The following is a 20,035-nucleotide window of genomic DNA, read 5'->3' as shown; positions in this document are numbered from 1 at the left end:
AAATAAAATTTATATATTTAGATACTACATAAAAAGTACTATAAGTCATGTTAATTTGAAATTGAAATCATTTCAAAAAATTATTAGGAAAATATGGTCAAAGAACCATCTCGTAGACTCCTCAACTAATAATAGGTTCACATAAATTAAAACAAAGGGAGTAGATCGCTAGTAAATTGTTTATGCATATTAGAGTTTATTATAGGTTTTAAATTTAAAATAGAAATACAATAGATTTTTGATAAATTATTTATGCATCTTAACAGGGGCGGTGCTAGCTAGAGACAAGGGGGTTCACAAAACCCACTTTGGCGAAAAATTACACTGTCTATAGAAGGTTAAAATTGTTTTTTCATATCTCCATAACTTATTCGTGTATTTACTTCTTTATATTTTTGAATCCCGGAATGCTAGCTTTGCCCTGTCGAACAGCAACACCCCCCCCCCCCCACGCCCTCACGTGTAAATGTACAGTCAAACCTCTCTATAACAACATCTTTGGGTTCGAAATTTTTCAGATGTTATAGAGAATGACTGTTATACACCTATAACAACATGACATTCAAATAATATTTCGCTATTATAGGGAAAAAATATGCATAAAATCTAATTTTCATTTTTAATTGCCAAATTCTAAGCTTAATCACACTTTGTATGACGAAGGAAAATTTTTGTATAACGAAGGAAAATCGTTTAATGATGAAAATTTATAATCATATAACATTTTTTTTTATTGTAATAGTGTATTAAATGATCAAATATTTAGTCAAAATCTCTACACTTATTATTGGTAGTCATAGATATTCTATTTTTATAAAAATGGTTAATTATTATATTACCAAAAAAAAAGATAGCGGCTATATGTGGGATAATTTTACAGAGAGTGCATTGTTATAAAGTTAGTTGTTGCTGTTATCGGTGAGATGCTGTTATAGAGAAGTAAAATATAACATAAAAAATCGGTTTCGAAAAAAGTTTGTTATAAAGAGGTGTTGTTATATGCGGGTGTCATTATAGAGAAGTTCCTATCAAATAACTCTCCTCACCAAGATTTAGATTGATAAAAATATAATCTTGTGCTTTTTGTGTCTATTATTGATCTCTTTTGATTTTCACTTACTTTACTATTCGTTATGTCACACCCTTGATAGCTGTTCTCCTCACATAAGAGATAAAATAATATCTATTCTTTTTTATGAGAAAAAAAATTAATTCTTTGATAATAAATTCATGAGGACAGACCTAAAATAGAAAAGAAAGAATGAGCATAACATCGATGGTCACATGCAAAGCCAACAAGCTTCATGGGTCTTGATACTATGGTTGTGAATTTGGACCCACCCTAATTTTGTTATACTTCTTTAATACTCCTACGTTTTTCTTCTTCTTTTTGAACGATACATGATTTAGATGTGAATATTTCTTGAGGTGCGAAACTTGTAAGATACAGATTTTGTTATGAACCCAACACAGGACCGAGCTGTGGACAAGGAAGTAATTGGGTCGGGAGTTCAAGAATTTGGGCCTGAGGAGCAAACGACAGAAGCAGCCCAATAGGCTTTTGGAAGATTATATGTGGCAGCATGGTTGAAGCACATGTGGCAACAGGTAATAGTACGGTTATATTATGCAGTTCTAGAAGTAGTGGGATCGTTATTGTGTAAGGTTGCAGCACGTGCTCTGTCTCATCTTCATTATCTCTGTAATTTCTCCTCATCCCTTTTCCTTCTGATTTCATATTTCCCTCAAGTTGTAATTTTCCTTCCAGTTAATTCAATCAAAATCTTTGTTAGTTTGCAATTACGAATTGGGTTTGTTGCATTGGTGCTTTCATTGCTATCTACCGATGGTGGATACGAGACTCAAGCAACTCGAGGAGAATCAAACGAGCATGGCCTGGGAGATGTCGGAACTTCGCTCTACATTTGATGGTCGGCATAAATTGAGTCGGAACTTCGCAGGTACCTTCAATTGGATCTCATCTGAAAGGTCCGGTGGAGATTTGTATTGTTAACTTGGTACCTTGTTTGTTAATGTTGACAATAAATACTTAATGTCTTATTTTTTTATATATATATATATATACCTCAGGATTTTCACTCGGGGTAAAAAAAACAAGAATAGCTAAACATAAAAAATAATGTTGTCCTTGGGAGTCAAACCTTGGATGCCAAAGAGAATTTTGAACACCCTGGACCGCTTGAACTAACATTTTCAATTAGGTTAGGATATTCAAAACTTATATATGTACACAAGCACAGAAAATCTACCCTATAATACAATGTAATTTTTCGTGGACGGTGTCACCCGAACAGCCCCGCATGCCCCTAAATCCGCCCCGACCCGAACAGCCCCGCATGCCCCTAAATCCGCCCCGAATAGACCTTCTGCTCAAAAAAAGCATATATAAAAATTAATATGATTGATGAAAAACACCAAGCATATTCTTTATCTTCTAGTTCTCATTCAGGAGCGAACAAGAATTGTTTTGCTTAGATTTACTAAAAAAAATTGCTAACAGTAGACCTTTTTTTGCTGCACCGATAAAATCTATGATAGGAGTATAAGAATATCATTATAGGAGGAAAAAGAAACATCATAGAATACATAGAACTTTTATATACTGATTATGAGCCCGTTTGAATTAGCTTATAAGTTGGTCAAACCAGCTTATAAGTTATTTTTAACTTATTTGAGTATTTGACAAAATAGAAAACAGCTTAAATTAAGTTAAAAAATGCTTAAATAAGTCAAAATCAAGAAGTTACTTAACCCCAAATTTTTTTTTTTTTGGCTTAAAAGCCATTTTGGTTTGACCAACAACTTTACCCTTTTATACCTTATATTTTCTATTAATAGGATAGATAAATATCATGCTCTCTTGTTTTTTTATTTTACAGAAATGGTTAGTCAAAGTTCTGTTCTAGAATAAGTTAACACCAAGAGGGATCGGAGCTTTACAAAATTAATTACGGCCGTCTAGGTCTCACCGTATTCCTTTACAGTCGGCCTAAGTATGTATTTTAATGTATACTAAATATATATATATATATCAATGGTATAATCAATATAATAGCATACACATTAATCAAACACATATTATAGCTGAAATTACACCAAATGACCTTGAAAATGGATGGATTTGAAATTTTTGTCCACCCGCTTGCCTCATAAGAAAAAATTCAAGGCCAGAAGTGCGAAACTTGTTAAACTAGAATTTTTCTTAGGGGATGAAGTTCACAAATAGCCGATTTTGGTACCGTTGTTTCAGTTGTAGCCGAAGTTGATATTTTTCCTCACAAATTTAGCCACTTCTAAACAACTTCACGGGATTGAAGTTGCAGAAAGTCGTGTCTGAAATTTGATGAACTTTAGACCTTTTTTTGGCCTGAAGTATGGTCTAGCTTGTCATAGTTAAACTTCAGACATTTTTTGCCTAAAGTTTGGCTTGGCTAGCCAAGCAAACTTCCAACATTTTTACATGAAGTTTAGGTGAACAAAATTTTATCGAGATACAACAACTTGTTCTTTGAATTTTAACCATCCAACACGCCATTTAACATCCAAATCTACTCCAAATGAGCTCAAGCTTCAATCATCAAGTTGTCATAAAGAACAAACTTCAATCATCAATTTGTCAAACAAACCTATTTTGCAACAATAGTGGGTTGTCATTATTTCAAGCTTTTCCGATAAATGATAATACCCACTTAACTTAAATTCACTTTTCATATTTGAAATTATACACTCAATTTTTTTAAGCATTAAAATTTAATTTCGATAAATTAGAAAAATATAACAAAAAGAGAGAAGAAATAGTTTGCCTGAAATTACCTACATTGAATATCAGTTAAACTTTTTGAGAAAAATGAATACAGATTAAATGAGAGCGATTGGGGGTATACAAAGAAAATCAATAAATCAAATCGAATCAACCCGATTAAAAAGATCGACAAATGATTGGTTTGACTTGATTTGATGTTGAGGAAAAAAAAATCAACCATAATAAGTTTGGTTTGATATTAGCAAAAAAAAAAAAGAGTCAAACCGATACCAAACCAATTACATTTTTTTGCGCGGATTGCCCTTCTTTTGGGGTGGTCTTTAATTTTTGGCCCTCAAATTGCTAGTCTTTAATTTTTGCCCTTCGCTTAGAAAGGTGGCCGAAAATACCCCGAGGTTCTGGGTTTGAACCCACGCTCGGTTAAAAAGAAAAAAAAAAAAAAACCCAAGGCAAGGCTTTTGCAAATGTTTGCCTTATGCGGTAGACTTTGCCTTAAGACATAGCTAAAAGTTTGCCTTATAAGGCAAAGTCTGCTGTCTCCCGCATAGGTTCTATGCAACTTTGCTTGAATAGGCTTGCAAAAATATTAATTTTTTACACTGCTGAGTTTCGAACCTAGAACCTCGAGGTATTTTCGATCCCCTTTCTAAGAGAAGGCGAATTTAGGGGCCAAAATTAAAGACCAGTCCGTATGTATGAAGGGCAATCGTGAATGATTAAACTTGTAAGTTAGAGCTAGAAATTTTATTTTAAAAGTTCCCAGAAGATATCTATATTTTAACAAATTAATGAATTACAAAACTTGACATTAAGATTGAGGGGGTCATATTTAAAATGAGGCCGGCCTCAACTACCCTCCTTTTTCCACTAGTGCAAATGCTTAGAAACGACCTCTTTATATAATTAGATTGAGAATTATTGATTCATTATTTTAGTACATATATACTTCTTAGTTCTTAGTTCTTACAATTGGTTGACAAATTAAATGGATCTTGATTAAAGCTTATAGGGGATACTTTCTAATATAAATAGGAGAGATAAAGATCATGGACTCTTATTTTTCTCTAGTACATAAATGGTTGGTCAAAGATTCATTCTGGAAAGGGTAAAGGGCCTGATTTGCCCTTTTACTTTGCGAAATAGTTCACATTTGTCATCCGTTATACTACGCGACCAAAAATACCCTTGACGTTAGTATAGTTGTTAAAAATACTCCTAATTTTAACAGAGGTCCATCGTCGCCAGGCAAAGGAAATTTTTGGGTTCAAACTATACACGTGCTGTCTTCTAATTGGATGATATATTTGATTAATTATATTTAGTTATTATTTCTTAATATACCTTTTTCGTCCGAGACAAGGTTGGAATAGCCTCAATGGAAGACAAGATGCGGGAAGCGAGACTGAGATGGTTTGGGCATGTGATGCGCAGAGATGAAAATGCCCCAGTGTGGAGGTGCGAGAGGTTGGCCAGTGATGGCTTCAGAAGAGGTAGAGATAGGCCGAAGAAGTATTGGGGGAAGTGATTAGACAGGACATGACGCATTTCTTGCTTACGGAAGACATGACCTTAGATAGGAGGGTATGGAGGACTCATATTAGGGTAGAAGGATAATAGGTAGTCGCGCTTATCCTCCCTTGAGAGTAGCTATGTTGTTGTATAGTTTCTTGTCTCTTGATTTCTGCGAGTATCTATTGGTTTATAATGACTTATTTACCTTCATTGTTTTCATTTTCATAGTTATTTATAGCAGTTAATTCTCCTTTTACCATGACTTTCTTGCTTTGTTATTCATTGCTTTCATATTGTTTTCGATACGCTTGATCATATCTAACCTTTTGTCTTGTCTTGTCTTTCTTTCTCTTCTCTCTTGAGCTGAGGGTCTTTCGGAAACAGCCGTCCTACCTTTCAAGGTGGGGGTTAGGTCTGCGTACACTCTACCCTCCCCAGACCCCACATTGTGAGATTATTATGGGTTTGTTGTTGTTGTATTCTTATTTTTTTCCTTTTCTCTTTATTGCTTCTCTTCTTCCCAGGTCACTGCAAGCTCCCCTTCTACGCCATTTTCCCCCTCTTTTTTATTTTTTATTTTTTTGAATTCTTTATAAAGAGATTTGTTGATTGACTTGATATTAAACGGAATGAAGAAAGAATGGAGTACGTTAAAGGTCGAGGGGTATTTTGGGTGGTTGGAAAGCTTGACGTTCTCCGACACCATTTTTTCTGGCTAATGTAGAACAATTTTTTTCAGCTCATCTTCAAAAGGAACAAGTTCAACTGAAAAAGAACCAATAGATCTGAAGTATCCAACAACAATCATTAATACCCAACTGAAATATCTAGCAAAATACATTAACATTTCCAATCAATTAGCAAAGCTTCACTTTGTAGCAATTGCTGATAAAATTCAAGCCCAAAATTTCAATTTCAAGAATCACCAATCTCTTCTTTTTCTCTTTTGTTGCCTTTTACGATGGTTTGTTGGTTATAATTTATGAAAGTGGAAGAAATGGGTTGTTTCAGTTAGATAAAGGGATGGTGGGTGGGTTTTAGTGTGTATGAAAGATTGTAGTTATTTAGATTCTAATTTAATTAGGAATTAATGTGTAAAAATATCAGCAATGAAAAAAGGAAAAACTTTCAATAAGAAAAAAATATTAAGATTTAGTATTTTTTTTTAAGAAAAAAAATTGGTGGGGAGGTGGCGTGTCACATGACCTCCATCTCAGCCAAAATGTCAGGTCATGTAGGATTGTAATAGATGGGAATTCACTACAGTGGACCTCTGTTAAGAAAAAAGGGTATTTTTAGCAACTATATTAACGTCAAGGATATTTTTGATCGCATAGTATAATGGGGGCAAATGTGAACTATTTCGCAAAGTAGAGGGGGGAAATCAGGCCCTTTTCCCTTCTGGAAAAAGTTTACACCCAGAGGGAACTTTACAAAAATAACCAGGCGACTAAAAATATTTGCGGCCATCCAGGTTTATTCCTTTACAGTTAGACGTAAGTATCATATATATATATATATATATATAAAAGCAGTACAAAGGCTCGTGGCACTTTAAAACCTTCTTTTAAAGAGAATTCCAGCAGTCGCTTCTTCTAATCCAGAAAATAAAGGACCGAAATAAGACTGCAACAATTAGGACTTCACACCTTCCTCTCCTTGGTAAGCAGCACCACACCGGAGGCCGAAAGTCACCGTTGATTCTTGCTTTAACCGCATGTTCACTGACAAAAACTTCGATTCACATCATCAAAAGGGCCGACTGATAAAAGAGCCATACCCATATTGAAGAAGAAGAAGAAGAAGAAACAGTGGGACCCCTGAGGAAGAAATTGAGGCGCCTCTGATGAGGAGTTGGAAAGTGATGATTCATTGGCAAGTACAGAGGATTCTGATACTGATGATTAAATGGATGAGGTTTGCTCAGAAGAGGAAGACACTTTCGTGCAGCTACACAATGAAAAAGATCCAACTTTTGTTACGCTATGAGATTTGAATTTATGGTGTTTAATGACCATTTACCGGGTTTGTCTTGATGTCTCAAGGAAACTTTGGAATAACTATTTGAGCATTTTTGAATGCTGGAGTAAATTGTTAAGAGATTGTGTTGAGCCTTCAATGGTGAACATAGAAATAATTAATGAACATGTGCAGCCACTCAAAAAAATAATGAACTGGTGCATTGCAAATAAGTATTGATTAGCTTTTAAATCGAGTTGCAGGCATAAATTTTCCTTTTCTAGACGAACTGACAAAATAAAAGAAATAGAAGATAGTCAGAATGCAGGAGACCACCAATAAGTTCATGCATTTGTCTAAAATATATGATTGTGGTAGTTGTTATCCATCCTGAGATCATAAAAGTTATATGTATCCTACTGTGGTCATAATGTGGATTTCACCTTGATTTTGTGATTAAAAATATCTGGATTGCACCTCAATATGAACGTATAAGGGGTCGTTTGGTTTGTACCACAGATTTCAAGCTACTATATAAGGTGATTTATAGAATGTTGTTGGTATAAATCTCTGCATAGCTAATATTGTTAAACTTCAGGTTTTCGGTTTCAACGGCACCCAACGCAGTGAAGAACCAACAAACTAGAGGAAATCTTCAAGTTTTCAATTATCCTGACAGGTAAAATTTATATTTGATTAATAAAACTATGAGACATATGAATTCCGATTAGTTTCTTATTATTTTTTTTTTTTGTGAGATTGTTTGTTCTTTATTTTTTTGTCATTTGTGTTTGTTTAGGGTATCAATAGTTTATCCTTCTATTGGGGGGGCATATCTTATTTCTTCTTCTGCTTGACAAGTGCTGAAGAGGGTGCTATTAATTCCCCATATTTATTTCTTCAACTTTGTCCGCTGGAAATTGGAATCATTCTTGCAGTTCATTTTCATGAATGGTATAGTCCTATTATGCCTCGAACAAGAATTTGCAACTTTAGTCTCTGTCTTCAATTTATTTTTTGAGGTTCTTGAAATAAGAGCAACATATTTGATTAACGACATGAAATCGAAGCTTCTCATGCATTCCTTTACGATCGATTTTAACCTCTCGCTTTGAAACCGTTTACTATATATCTTCCTCATATTTCGCCACGTTATTGTTTGATTTTCATGTTGACTTATTAATATTATGAATTTTGTTATCTGTGTAAATGTATTGTTTGAAGAATATATTGTTTTAATAGGCTGAATAAGTTATATAGAATGACAAGCATCTACTTCATTCTGTTGGAAAATCTTCAACTGGAAAGGTAAGCTACATAAGATTTATATCTTATGAGCATGTGTCTTACTCCTCAGTGCAATAATATATACATAGCCATTCAAATTTTGACTTATGTGAACTTGAATTTTTTCTATCGAAACAAAAGGAAAACAAACCCCAGATAGGCAAACCAGTTGAAAAAAATTGATGTCATTAAGATTTGATTCATTGCAGCAACCTTTATCAACTCTACGAGAAAACTAACATGTATATAGATACCACAAGAAGCAGCAAGAGCCTTTTTGCTTTCCCGGCTTGCTGTAATTTCATTTTCATTTCAGTTTTCTTCTTGCTGGACCTTCTTCTTATTCCTATTATTTAATAGTTGAATGTTGTATATTTTCAAGTACTCAAGAAAATACTTAGGAAAACTATTTAACTTTTTCCTTCATTTTTTTTTTCTCTGATGGAATCACCCTCCATGCCCCCTTGCCAGGCATCAGGGTCTTAGTTATGAAATTAATATAACTACATAAGAAATAAGAATATTAGCCACAACATAAATATAATGTTAATTGGGACTTGGGACTTGGGAGGAACACAGAAAACTAACCCGTGATATTTTCATAAGGTGACGTTAATAAAGATGGAGTTTTGGGTCACAGGGAGTTTGTAGCCATTTTAGTCCACCTAAGAAAGATGACATATAAGGAGCACCTGCAGAAGGCGTTCGAATTTTTCGATAAGAACCAAAATGACTATATAGAGATTGAGGAGTTAAGGGAGGCCTTACATGATGAGATTGAGAACAGCAGCGAAGAAGTTATCAATGCTATTATGCAAGATGTAGACACTGCAAAGGTCAGTAATATACTTTTATACTAAACCAAGATACTATGGTCGTTTCTAAGACTAGACAAGGGCGAGGCTATGAACTGGAATAGAAGAAGACTAAGGTATCGTTAAAATCCTATACTTTACCTTTTTATGTTTGAGGTTAATGGACACACAAAATTACTCATGCTTGGCTGCCTTTGAGATTTTTTGATTTTCTTTTATGTATGGTCGGGTCATGGAGTCTTGGGTTTAATTTTATCCATAATATATATATTAAAAAACTAAAAAGTTACTTAATTCCTTCTCTTCCTCTTAATTTGTGTATCGTTATATCATGTATAACGGATTTCATGTTTCTCTTTTCAAAACTTAATGACCTCTGTAATCTTTTTACTTCTTTTACATGTTCGAAATTTTCATAACCCAAATTCGAAAATGATCCATTTTTCAGAAGAACTATTTTTGCTGATAAGTATTTGTCACTTCAACCGTAGTTTCATGATTGATAATGCCTGTTATTTATACACCCTCCACGTTATGGTAAGTAATATTTGTCTTTGAATTATTTTTATTCAGTCAATAGTATGTCACCGCGAACTCGAAATAGTTGAGGTCAATTGCATAATCAAAATGAACAGGCGCATTTGAATCTGTGACTCACAACTCTGTAAAATTAAACATAAATTCATGTTGATTAGCCCCATTCTCTTTGATTATTTATGTTGTGATAATGTTCAGATTGATGGTGGAAGCGAACATGGAATTCTCTGGAACCAGTTCAAATACTTACACATCCGAACTTTTAAATCAAACAAGTTTTACATATCCTGTGATGTTCGGTAGTTTATGGACGGTGAGCTCAATTGGTTGAACGTTTTTGTTTAATTGTTATTGATTCTTGCAGTTTCTATTCTTTTAAACCAGCAGTTTGTCATTACTTATAACCAAGTGTTCTGCTGTTCCTTCTTCCCATTTGTCATCATCATGTTTTCCTGTTAGTAGTTTTAGAATACCAAACTTTTTGTAGTTGCTCACTTTTTCCCTTCACGTTTATTTACTTCTTGCAAAGGAAAGATTTTCCATTAGAGGGCATAAGGTACATTAAGATTCTCTTTATGAATTCATAACTTATTCATTTCTTCAATATATATTTTCAACATTATCCAAGGCTTTGTTACTTGCCCTTCTTGTGGCTTGATAGTACAATTTGGGTGTTAGCCATGAGACTCACTTTTCAATTTTATGTCCAAAAAAGTGATGATGGATTTTCCTAGAAGCCCCCCTAAAAAGTACTACTGATTTGTAAGCTTACATATTTATCTATTTTTGCACGGATTTGCAGTTTTACATTTATCGGTTCTTGTATTTGATGTGCACCTCTTGTATATGTGGTGCTTCGATTATGAATTTATTTGAATGAGTCTTTAGATTAAATTTAAACTTCTTGCTATTGTTAAACAGTCACTTGAGTCAAGTCATTATGCAAGTTCAAAAAAGTATAATGGCTCGATGACAACTCTAGAATTCACTGGGACGAATCAAATTAGCCTTTTAGCCGAGGTTTTTGCAGGGCTATCAGCTACACAGTGCAACATATCTGAAGCTAAATTGCTGAATCACTATGGTCGAATTGTCTCCTTAATTTATGTAAAGAAAAACAATTCGAGGGGTCCCATTGAGGGCTCTGATCAAAAGATTGACAGAATTGAAGCCCATTTTAGGTGTGTTCAAGGGGGATAATGATTGTTAAAGTTGATAAAACATTAGTATTTATGGTTGTCACACAAACAGAAAGAAGACTTCACCAAATGAAGCTTGCGGATCGTGATTATGGAAGGAAGCCAGTGGTTAGGATTAGCAATGATACCACGATTGTATCAGTTTTTAACTGTTTGGAAAAGGGCTACTCGGTCATAAATATTCGATGAAAAGCTCAAACTAAGATTCTATTTGATGTCGTTTGCACGTTAACAAACAGTTCTACTACTTCAGGATACAACAAAGTACTTAATGTGGGGTAGCACACTCTTCTACAAACTGGTACACTATTGCAGCAGTTCATTATGGTGGTTGAAGAAAAAAGTTTTCACTATATCGGGAATGTAAGGGGAAAAAATCTTGGGGCTGATCTTTTTCCTGGATTGATGGATGTCCAAGGTCATTCTAATTGTTCAATGGTAGGAAAATTCTATTATCTACCTTCGTGACACACTGGAAATTTTGATTTATGGGTACAAAATTGTCAAGATGTAATGATAATTTGTAGGTTGTCTGGAAATTCAGACTTCTTTCACTTGAGATTGCATTCATTAATTACTTTATCTTCCTTTTTTTTCCTTCCTATTTTCATAAGTGTAACTTCCTTATTGAACCAGTTGACGATTTTTTGGAAAGAATTATGTTAGAATACATCACTATTGTTTAGCATATGCAACCTGTTTGGCTTCTATTTTTTTTTTTTTTTTTACAATCGCCCTTCTCTTATCTTTTTTCTTATCTACGTTTATTCATTAGTCAGAAAACTAATAAGAGGATTCCAATGACATTGGAAGGGTGAACATAATTGAAAAAATGTTAGTGTTCGGAATTTTCCAATCAACATTATTATTGACTTAAACTTTTAGTCAATTTTCAGCTTATTTAAACTAATTGTTGAGATTAACAATGATTATTTTAGGAAGCCCTAATATCACAAAGTTCGCGAGAACGAATATAGTGTATATGATGAGATTATTCATTAGACGTTCTCGAGATATGTGACAATCTCAAATATTCTAATTCATGTTAGAATATTTAATATTTACAAGAACCTATCTTTTCATTATTTAATATTCAGATATTAGCAAAAGATTGTAAGTTTAATGCTGTTATTCGTGATCGCGCAAAGCGAGGGCAAATTATCTAGTATACTAATAAATATACATTAATGGTATACTTAATGTAGTAGTATACACGCTAATTATACATAATTTCTGCAAGGAATTATACCTTACAACATTGGAAATAAGTAGTCTTCAAATTTTGACACTGGGCAAGCTTTGAAGGTCAAAACTGAAAAATTTATTAAACTCAAAGTTTTGTCCATGGGGCAAGCTAGTGGGATTAGAAGAGCTTAAGACCACCCACCTCCAAACATACTATTTTCTCGAAAATAAGACTAAACCCAAAATCAAATCGTTTCATATTCATCTAATTTCCACCAAAAAGAACTAATAAAGGAAAACGTCGAGCTAGCTATGGGTCGGGGTTGGTAGTAAGGTAGCAGTCATAATGCTAATTATAGGAATGCTTATCATATTCTTAAACGAAAATGAAAATTAATTAATTAAGATATATGAGTTGTGGTTGACATCATTTGGTGATGATTTCAAAAGGATCCAATATTGGCCTCAAATATATTAAGCAATCAAAGACGGAAAAGGAGGGAAGGAATAATTCTTAGTTCAATTTTAAGACAGGCGAATGAGAAATATGCTTGATTGAAATACCCTCAAAAGAAAGAATGACGAAAAAAGCAAAAAGCAAAAAAAGTATTTAAACGTTATTATGTATCAGTTCGTACTTTCCTAAACGTTATGCCTCTGAATTAGACGTTAAAAGGCCTGGTGATCAGCATAAGTTGGAAGCTTTGAAGGTTATTAACTAGTTATCGTATGTTAAAATAATACTGATGATGTAATTCTTTCTTTTTTGCAGTATTAGTATATAGGAGTATAACTTAAAGCTATTTAATAGGAGTTAAAAAAAAAGTCAATTTAGACGATAAGTGTATGATTCTAGGATTAATTGTAGGTCGAGCTGGTCCAGCATGTTGTGTGCGGGCTTACTGAACCCAATAACTTTTACTTGACCTTATATATATATATATTAGATTAATTTTCACCATATATGTATATATAAATACTTGATTTTGAACTCAGTTATTATCATATATTAACTTGAAGTAGTCATAGAAATCCATAAATTTTAAATTCTGAATCTGCCGCTTAGTAATTTCCTTACAGTTTCGGTGTATGAATGCTTAGCTTTAAACCATTAAGTTATTATCATATAGAAATGGGGCCTTAATCACCTAACGAAACCAGATCGCATTATTGAAATTCAATTTGTTTCTCTATCAAATTACGCCTTTTGGGTAAATTAAGCATACTTCAGAAGTAATATGAAATCATAAGCTAAAACCTTTTTTAGGGCTTAGAATAATTGTTATCATTAACGGCTAGCTTTGATACTACTCCTTTGCTTCGTATAAAAGATATTCTTGCTTAAACACTAAAACTCTTAATCTGTTCTCCTGTTTCTCGTCCCACCAACTTAACTCCCATGCAATACCTAACTACCTATATATTATCTCTGTTATCCCTATTTCCTCATCCTCCACTCTTGATAATTTTCCAAACATGAAAAACTTCTCTAGACTTATTTTCTTGGTCACTATTTTTATTTATTTATTTCATATTACATTAGCTTCTATAGTTTCTACAGGAGATTTTAATAAGGATTTCTACGTAAGCTATTCACCTAACCATGTAAACACTTCGATTGATGGCCGTTCAAGAAGCTTGATATTTGACAAGGAATCTGGTAATTACATGAAATGCTAATTCTCTATACCTCTATTGTTTTTAATGTTATGACCACAATGTTTGATGAATATTATCTTAATACTTGTCGTTTCAACTTGTTCAGGTTCAGAGGTTTGTTCAAATGATATGTTTTTATTTGGTCAATTCGACATGAAAATTAAGTTGATACCCGGAAATTCAGCAGGCACCGTTGTGGCATTTTATGTATGGATAAAACTAAAATTCTTGTAGTTTTAGTATTTTAAAAGTTTTACTTTATTTTTATTTTATTGTCAATGAATTTGGAACTATATATGCAGTTAGCTTCGGATCAACCAAATCATGATGAGGTAGATTTTGAATTTCTGGGGAATGCGCCTGGAAAACCTATTACTCTTCAAACAAATGTTTATGTTGATGGATCGGATGATAGAGAAGAGAGAATCAACTTGTGGTTTGATCCAACTCAAGACTTTCACACCTATTCTATTCTATGGAACCTTCATCAAATTGTGTAAGCCTTTTATTTTCTTGTTACAATAATTTTGGGTCATCACGATCAGATCAGGCGTGAATTCAAAATTTAAATTTGATATGTTCAACTTTTAAATTCTTATTATTGAGCCTGTTAACACTTTCAAATTATGAGTTCAGAGTTGAAAATTTAGTAAATTTTCACATATTTATTCATGCTTAATGTCAAAAAGACTGGGTCCAGTTTAACCCGTTCATTATATAGTACTCTATCTGCCCTTTAGCAGGCCTCATGCATATTTAACTTGATATCATTTTTACACATCACACGCGGGCATATATAAATTTTGTTTCAGTCTGAAACAAGTTGAAATTGACTATATATAAATGATTTGTGTATATTTCGCTCTATTCGGGTTCATTTAATTGTAATATTAAATGATAAAACTGTGATTATTGGGCAGGTTCATGGTAGATTGGGTACCTATTAGAACATACAGAAATCATGCAGATAAAGGAGCTAAATATCCTCGTTGGCAACCAATGGAACTCAAACTCAGCATATGGAATGGAGAAGGATGGGCAACAGATGGTGGAAAAACAAAAATTGATTGGTCACAAGCACCCTTTGTGGCCACATTGGGGAATTACTCAATTGATGCATGTATTTGGAAAGGGAATGCAAGATTTTGCAGAGCAGAAAGTGAAAGTAATTGGTGGAATAAGAGGCAATTCAGTACTTTGACAAGGACTCAAAGAAGATCGTTTAAATGGGTCAGAAGATATCACTTGACATATGATTATTGCATGGATAATCAACGGTTTCAAAATAATATTCCCATAGAATGCTCTCTGCCAAAGTATTAATCATCAACAATTATGGGCGTCAAATGAACGAGTTGGGCATGTTAAATTTTTCTAGGCTAAATTTGACGCCTCTGCAATAGAGGATGATGAGAAAAGATCTTTTCTTTTTCACTTTATTTACTTATATTTGTTCTTTGCATAATATAGATTTAAATCTAAAAAGTCTTTGAAGGTCCTTTGATCAAAGTATCTTTATCTATGAAGCAAAGTGGCGATTTTTACTTTATATTAGGCATTTATATTTTCTTTTCTTTACCTTTATTTATAGCTAGGGTGGAAGGATATTGGGATTGGTGGATGGTGCACCCTTTCCTAATTTCGTGTAATGTACCCTTTCAAGAATGTTTTTGCTGGCTTCTAATGAGGGAAACATTTTTAATATTAATGAGTTGACATAAACGGCCAATTGAGCTAAATTTAAGCTTTAAGTTTCTGGACGCAACTGGTCATCTTTAACGGGAAAGTGAATATATAGTGTAGATTCTGTTATTCATGTTTTTTTTTTTCTCTTCCTTTTAAACCCAAATATGAGTATTAAAAAAACTATCAAATAACTGCCCCCAGACTGTATATCCATATCGCTGTTTTCGTAGAATAAGAAATAAAGTAAATAAATCTTTTAGCATAGAAAATGCTGATTTCTTTTAGAATATATATATAGTCGTGTAACTGAATTACATTACTGAATTCCAAAAAACGTGTTAAAATATTAATTTGATGTCATTGGATTAAATCCAAAAAATTGATGAACACATTTGATTTGTCATCTCATAATGACTGTAAAATAAGAAGAACATAAACACCATTAAAGTCAAAAGTTAATTTTTGGGTCATTTGCACTTTTGTCCCAATTTTGTGCTGGTCTTAATTTTTGGTCCCCTATTTCAATTTTTTTCGCGGGGCATAAATTTGTATTTTCGCATCATAATCCCACAAGTTATGCCCCGCGCCCTTCAGAACTTATGTATCGCTAGACATAAGTTCGATTTTGAAGGGCAAAAATTAAAGGTCAACCTATTTGTAGGGAAAGCTGTGCAATTTCTTCTTAATTTTTATCATTTATTAAAGTCAAATGTTACAATTTAAGTATGATCATGTATGGGTAAAAAATGCACCTGACGCGTGGACCAACAAGTAGTTGACGCGTGTTAATTTATTACAAATTTAACTATTTGAGGAAAATACGAATTTTGACTCAAACAGATCACTTATTAATTAGACCAAACGGGCTCTAAGTTATCTTCTCATTTAGCAGATGAAATTTTCCGAGAAATATTGGAGTAAGTTCAATTTTCTTCTATTTCTAACACAAGCAGAAATGACAAAAGAAATTTAAAAAATTAGAGAAATACTGTAACTGAGAATAACCAATCCAACAACTAAATATGTCGTGCTTAAATTTCAATCCGAAGAACTCAAACAACAGATACGTAAAAATAATTCAGCAGCACTGGTCGTACACTCGTAATTTATTAGTGCAACGATGCTAAAATGCTAGTAGTACTTAAATGTTGCCAATAGAGATCATAAAACCTCTATATATTAGCTTATTCATCACATTGTTATAATGTTCTTATTTGATCATAGAACTCTTAGTCAAAATACTCAGTAAGGGAGTTGACCAATGTAGTTGCCTCGAGGATTATAGTTGCAAATAACAAACCACCAGCCATTGGAACACTGAACTCTAGCACAACCAACTTGAATCGAATTACGCCAGACCACCTGAGTATAATGTAGACATTGTTGTCCACCAGTGCAACAGTTATTATTATAGTCATAGTACGGCTTCTCCGCCACCCACAAGTTAACAGCAGCAGTGCCAGTGAAAGAACCACTTCCCTTAGCAATATTTTCACCATAAGGACCATTAGAGTGGACAAGATTGCAATCGCCAATTCTTTGATTGGCATAATTTTGTGCATAATTTGCAAGAGTTGTGTTCCATGCAATGGCACTAACACCAACTTGAGATCGAGCAGAATCATGTGTATTGAGATAGTCTGCTTGGGAATTTTGGGCATGAGAAGGAAAAGCAAGCGCCAACATTATTAAACAAATTAGAAGAGTCAAAAAAGAAGCTTGTGAAAATGCCATGTTTGTTTTTGCAATTTTTTTTTTCTTGAAGAGGTGATGAGAAGGAATTGGATATGTTGGATATTTATTGGTGAAAAAGGTGAATATTTTGCTTCGTGAAATTAGGAATTGCATGTGGAAAGTGAAAAGAATTTTAGTGTTCTAAAGCAACTTCTATAGTTAGGAAGACATCTCCCTTGGCAACGTTATAGTGCTTTGACCTTAATATATACTACTATATTAAAGTAAGAATTTAAATTACACACACAAAAAATATAAAGTATTTACATATTATTAGTGCAGTTTTATCGGCTATAACAGGTCACGATCAATCATACTTGCTATAAAAATTTACTTATAATTGACTTTCTAATAACCTGAATATAATTTTTACGTTGTATATTTTTAAAGTACTCTAAACTCATAAAAATGAATATAATGCAAGTAGCTAGGGCATGTTGAGGTTTGAATGTTGAGACAATTATTTGGGTATCTTAATGCCTTTAACAAAAGAAGTAATCACGTATTGCTTAAGTCTAGCTCTTTAGACAAATCAACTTGACTTGGCCTCTCGATTAACTACAATAATGTATAATAACATTTTTTCTCCGTTTCATATAATTATACAAGTGTGTTATCCACTAGAAAATTGATTAATAGTTTTAATTACTTTGTTTCTTTTTTGATATTATCCCATAAAATTGTTCACTTTATCAGTAAGTAACAAATAAAAGTCTTTTGAGTCATAGAGGTTAAATACAAATTGATTCCTAGCTAGCACTCAATTGATATTTGGAATTAACTCACTCATTGGTTTACTAGTAGATAGAAGTGTGATTTCTTGACCCAGCTAAATATTTAAATATCAGACCTGATCTTAATTACATTTACAGTTTTCAAAATTTAGTCAAATTAAGACTAGTTTTCAGGGGCTAGTGATAGAAAGTTTTGGGTTTAGTAACATTTTGTTTTAACCATATAGCAGGCTTTATTGATCAGTGGCAAGTGTATAAAGGAACGGGGGCTTTAAAATCTCCACCTAAGAAAATATACAGGAATGAAGGCTTTAAAAGCTCCAGGTGAAAAAAATAGATATATGGTTGATCATCAATAATCCTATCATTGAATAATTGGATTATAAGAAAATATTTCCTTAATATTTCCTTACTATCATTGGTAAAAGCACAAAGTAAATACGAATAGGAAGGGGCGCGCTTATCAGCAGCTAGAGGCGGAGCTATGTATGGTGAAGGGATCAATCGATTTCTTCCTTCGTCTTCGTCGGAAAATTATATTGCATATATTGAATCTCCTTTATAAACAAACAATTTGACATTGTTTTCGAAATCTATTTTTATTAAATTTTCTACTACGTCACTGCTTATCGGCTAGTCGAATAATGCTCTTACAGTGATGGAGTATTACTACAAGTTGTGTATCAATATATAGTGGCGAGTATCTCCACATGTTATGCGGTCGACGGACTTTTTCTTCCTTATCACTCCGCAGTTACTGAATTATTAAAGTAACAAATGTCAAGGTAAACTTACGTACCCACAAAGTTCAACTTGTCAAGCTTTAATTGTAACCTGCCTATTTCTCATTACAAAATGCTAATTACTATATAAATAAAGTAACAAAATCTAATTTTAGCCCATAAAAATATGATCCGCCTCCGCCGAACTGCTCAAGTGTGGGCGAGCTATTTATTGGCTCAACCCATTCCGATCCATTTAAACATTGGGTTAATATATAGCCTAAATTAACCCATGAGAAATCTTGTCAAAATATTTTCAAATTAAGAAGACGTTTTTTTTTCCCCGTTTGATACGTTAAATATAGTCATGATAAAGAGATTTTTTTTATTAAGTACTTAAAATAATTATGAAGGAATAAATAAAGAAATTAAAACTCAGTAAGAATTGAGCGGCTTGAATTATGACCCGCTTTTTAGCTCGTTTCAGCCGAAATATCTTTTGAGCGGGTCAATTCCATTTACTACCATTTTGACCCATCCAAATTTAACTCAATCCCCTTGTTTGACACCCCCTGAGTAACTATCTTAACCAAAGAACTCATTATTGCGCTTGCCAGCGATATCTTAAGGTTAGAGAAATCAAAATCTCCCAAACTGTACACGTTTTATTTTGTTTCATACTTAATTTAAAGAGCCCCAATATTATTCAAAATTGTAAGAGTGAAATGACATAATTAAGACCACAAAATTTAAAGAATATTATTAGTATATTATACACATATTTCTAGTTAAAAATCATAAAATTCGAGAATATTTCTTATAATCTTAAAAGTCGTACACGGGAAAACTAAACATACATAATAAAACAGAGAAAGTATTAGGGGAGACGATCGAGTCTAGTTCTTCACTTCGTTTTAAAAAAATAAATAAATAATCAAAAATCAAAGATAGGAAATAACAGAGAATAATTGAAATTTGTGTGAATTACTACCTCATAACGCAACAAGCCCACGACATGCACTTAACAGTTCCGCACGTTTATTATAAGCCTTATTGTCGACAATATCCATAATAAATGACTACACCAAAGACCAAGGTTTGGACTCTGATCTTAGATCTTGTTATTTAGATCAATACTATTAGTGAATTGATATATAGATTGTTTTTAAAACAAAAGTTAGTTTCTCATAAGTAAATTCTTTTATTACACTAAACAAACACA

General features: G+C 33.1%; 2 protein-coding genes and 1 long non-coding RNA gene across 7 annotated transcripts; 2 read left to right on the top strand and 1 right to left on the bottom strand.

Moving 5' to 3' along the window:
- Positions 1–1,273: 1,273 nt before the first annotated feature.
- On the top strand, positions 1,274–11,781 carry LOC132598904 (uncharacterized). Of its 5 annotated transcripts, none has more exons than XR_009566723.1 (4): positions 1,274–1,702; positions 1,794–1,961; positions 5,145–7,321; positions 7,854–11,781. It is a non-coding gene; the product is annotated as an uncharacterized LOC132598904 (long non-coding RNA). The 5 variants fall into 5 exon arrangements; XR_009566725.1 differs by having other exon boundaries at positions 1,274–1,961; positions 7,854–7,934; positions 9,149–11,781; XR_009566724.1 differs by lacking the exon at positions 5,145–7,321 and having other exon boundaries at positions 1,274–1,961; positions 7,854–7,934; positions 8,055–11,781.
- A 1,930-nt stretch (positions 11,782–13,711) lies between these two features.
- On the top strand, positions 13,712–15,651 carry LOC132600205 (probable xyloglucan endotransglucosylase/hydrolase protein 10). The gene is made up of 4 exons (XM_060313296.1): positions 13,712–13,938; positions 14,044–14,144; positions 14,240–14,433; positions 14,858–15,651. Exons 1-4 carry the CDS (start codon positions 13,755–13,757, stop codon positions 15,258–15,260), a joined length of 882 nt encoding a protein of 293 aa, XP_060169279.1. The 5' UTR covers positions 13,712–13,754; the 3' UTR covers positions 15,261–15,651.
- A 1,214-nt stretch (positions 15,652–16,865) lies between these two features.
- LOC132600204 (pathogenesis-related leaf protein 6-like) lies at positions 16,866–17,370 on the bottom strand. Its single transcript, XM_060313295.1, has one exon. The coding sequence runs from the start codon at positions 17,355–17,357 to the stop codon at positions 16,866–16,868; it is 492 nt and encodes a 163-aa protein (XP_060169278.1). The 5' UTR covers positions 17,358–17,370.
- Between the last annotated feature and the right edge of the window lie 2,665 nt (positions 17,371–20,035).

The sequence above is a fragment of the Lycium barbarum genome, chromosome 6, assembly GCF_019175385.1.
Source record: "Lycium barbarum isolate Lr01 chromosome 6, ASM1917538v2, whole genome shotgun sequence".
Lineage (NCBI taxonomy): Eukaryota > Viridiplantae > Streptophyta > Magnoliopsida > Solanales > Solanaceae > Lycium > Lycium barbarum.
Note: the sequence above shows the minus strand (reverse complement) of the source record. Positions and strands in the feature narration are given on the sequence as shown.

What these genes read in the sequence shown, in the direction of transcription:
- LOC132600204 (XM_060313295.1), bottom strand. Translation starts at nt 17,357, where the DNA reads ATGGCATTTTCACAAGCTTCTTTTTTGACTCTTCTAATTTGTTTAATA.
- LOC132600205 (XM_060313296.1), top strand. Translation starts at nt 13,755, where the DNA reads ATGAAAAACTTCTCTAGACTTATTTTCTTGGTCACTATTTTTATTTAT. An exon ending in GCACCGTTGTGGCATTTTAT is followed by an intron (nt 14,145 to 14,239) that starts GTATGGATAAAA and finishes CTATATATGCAG; the next exon opens with TTAGCTTCGGATCAACCAAA. An exon ending in TGGAACCTTCATCAAATTGT is followed by an intron (nt 14,434 to 14,857) that starts GTAAGCCTTTTA and finishes ATTATTGGGCAG; the next exon opens with GTTCATGGTAGATTGGGTAC.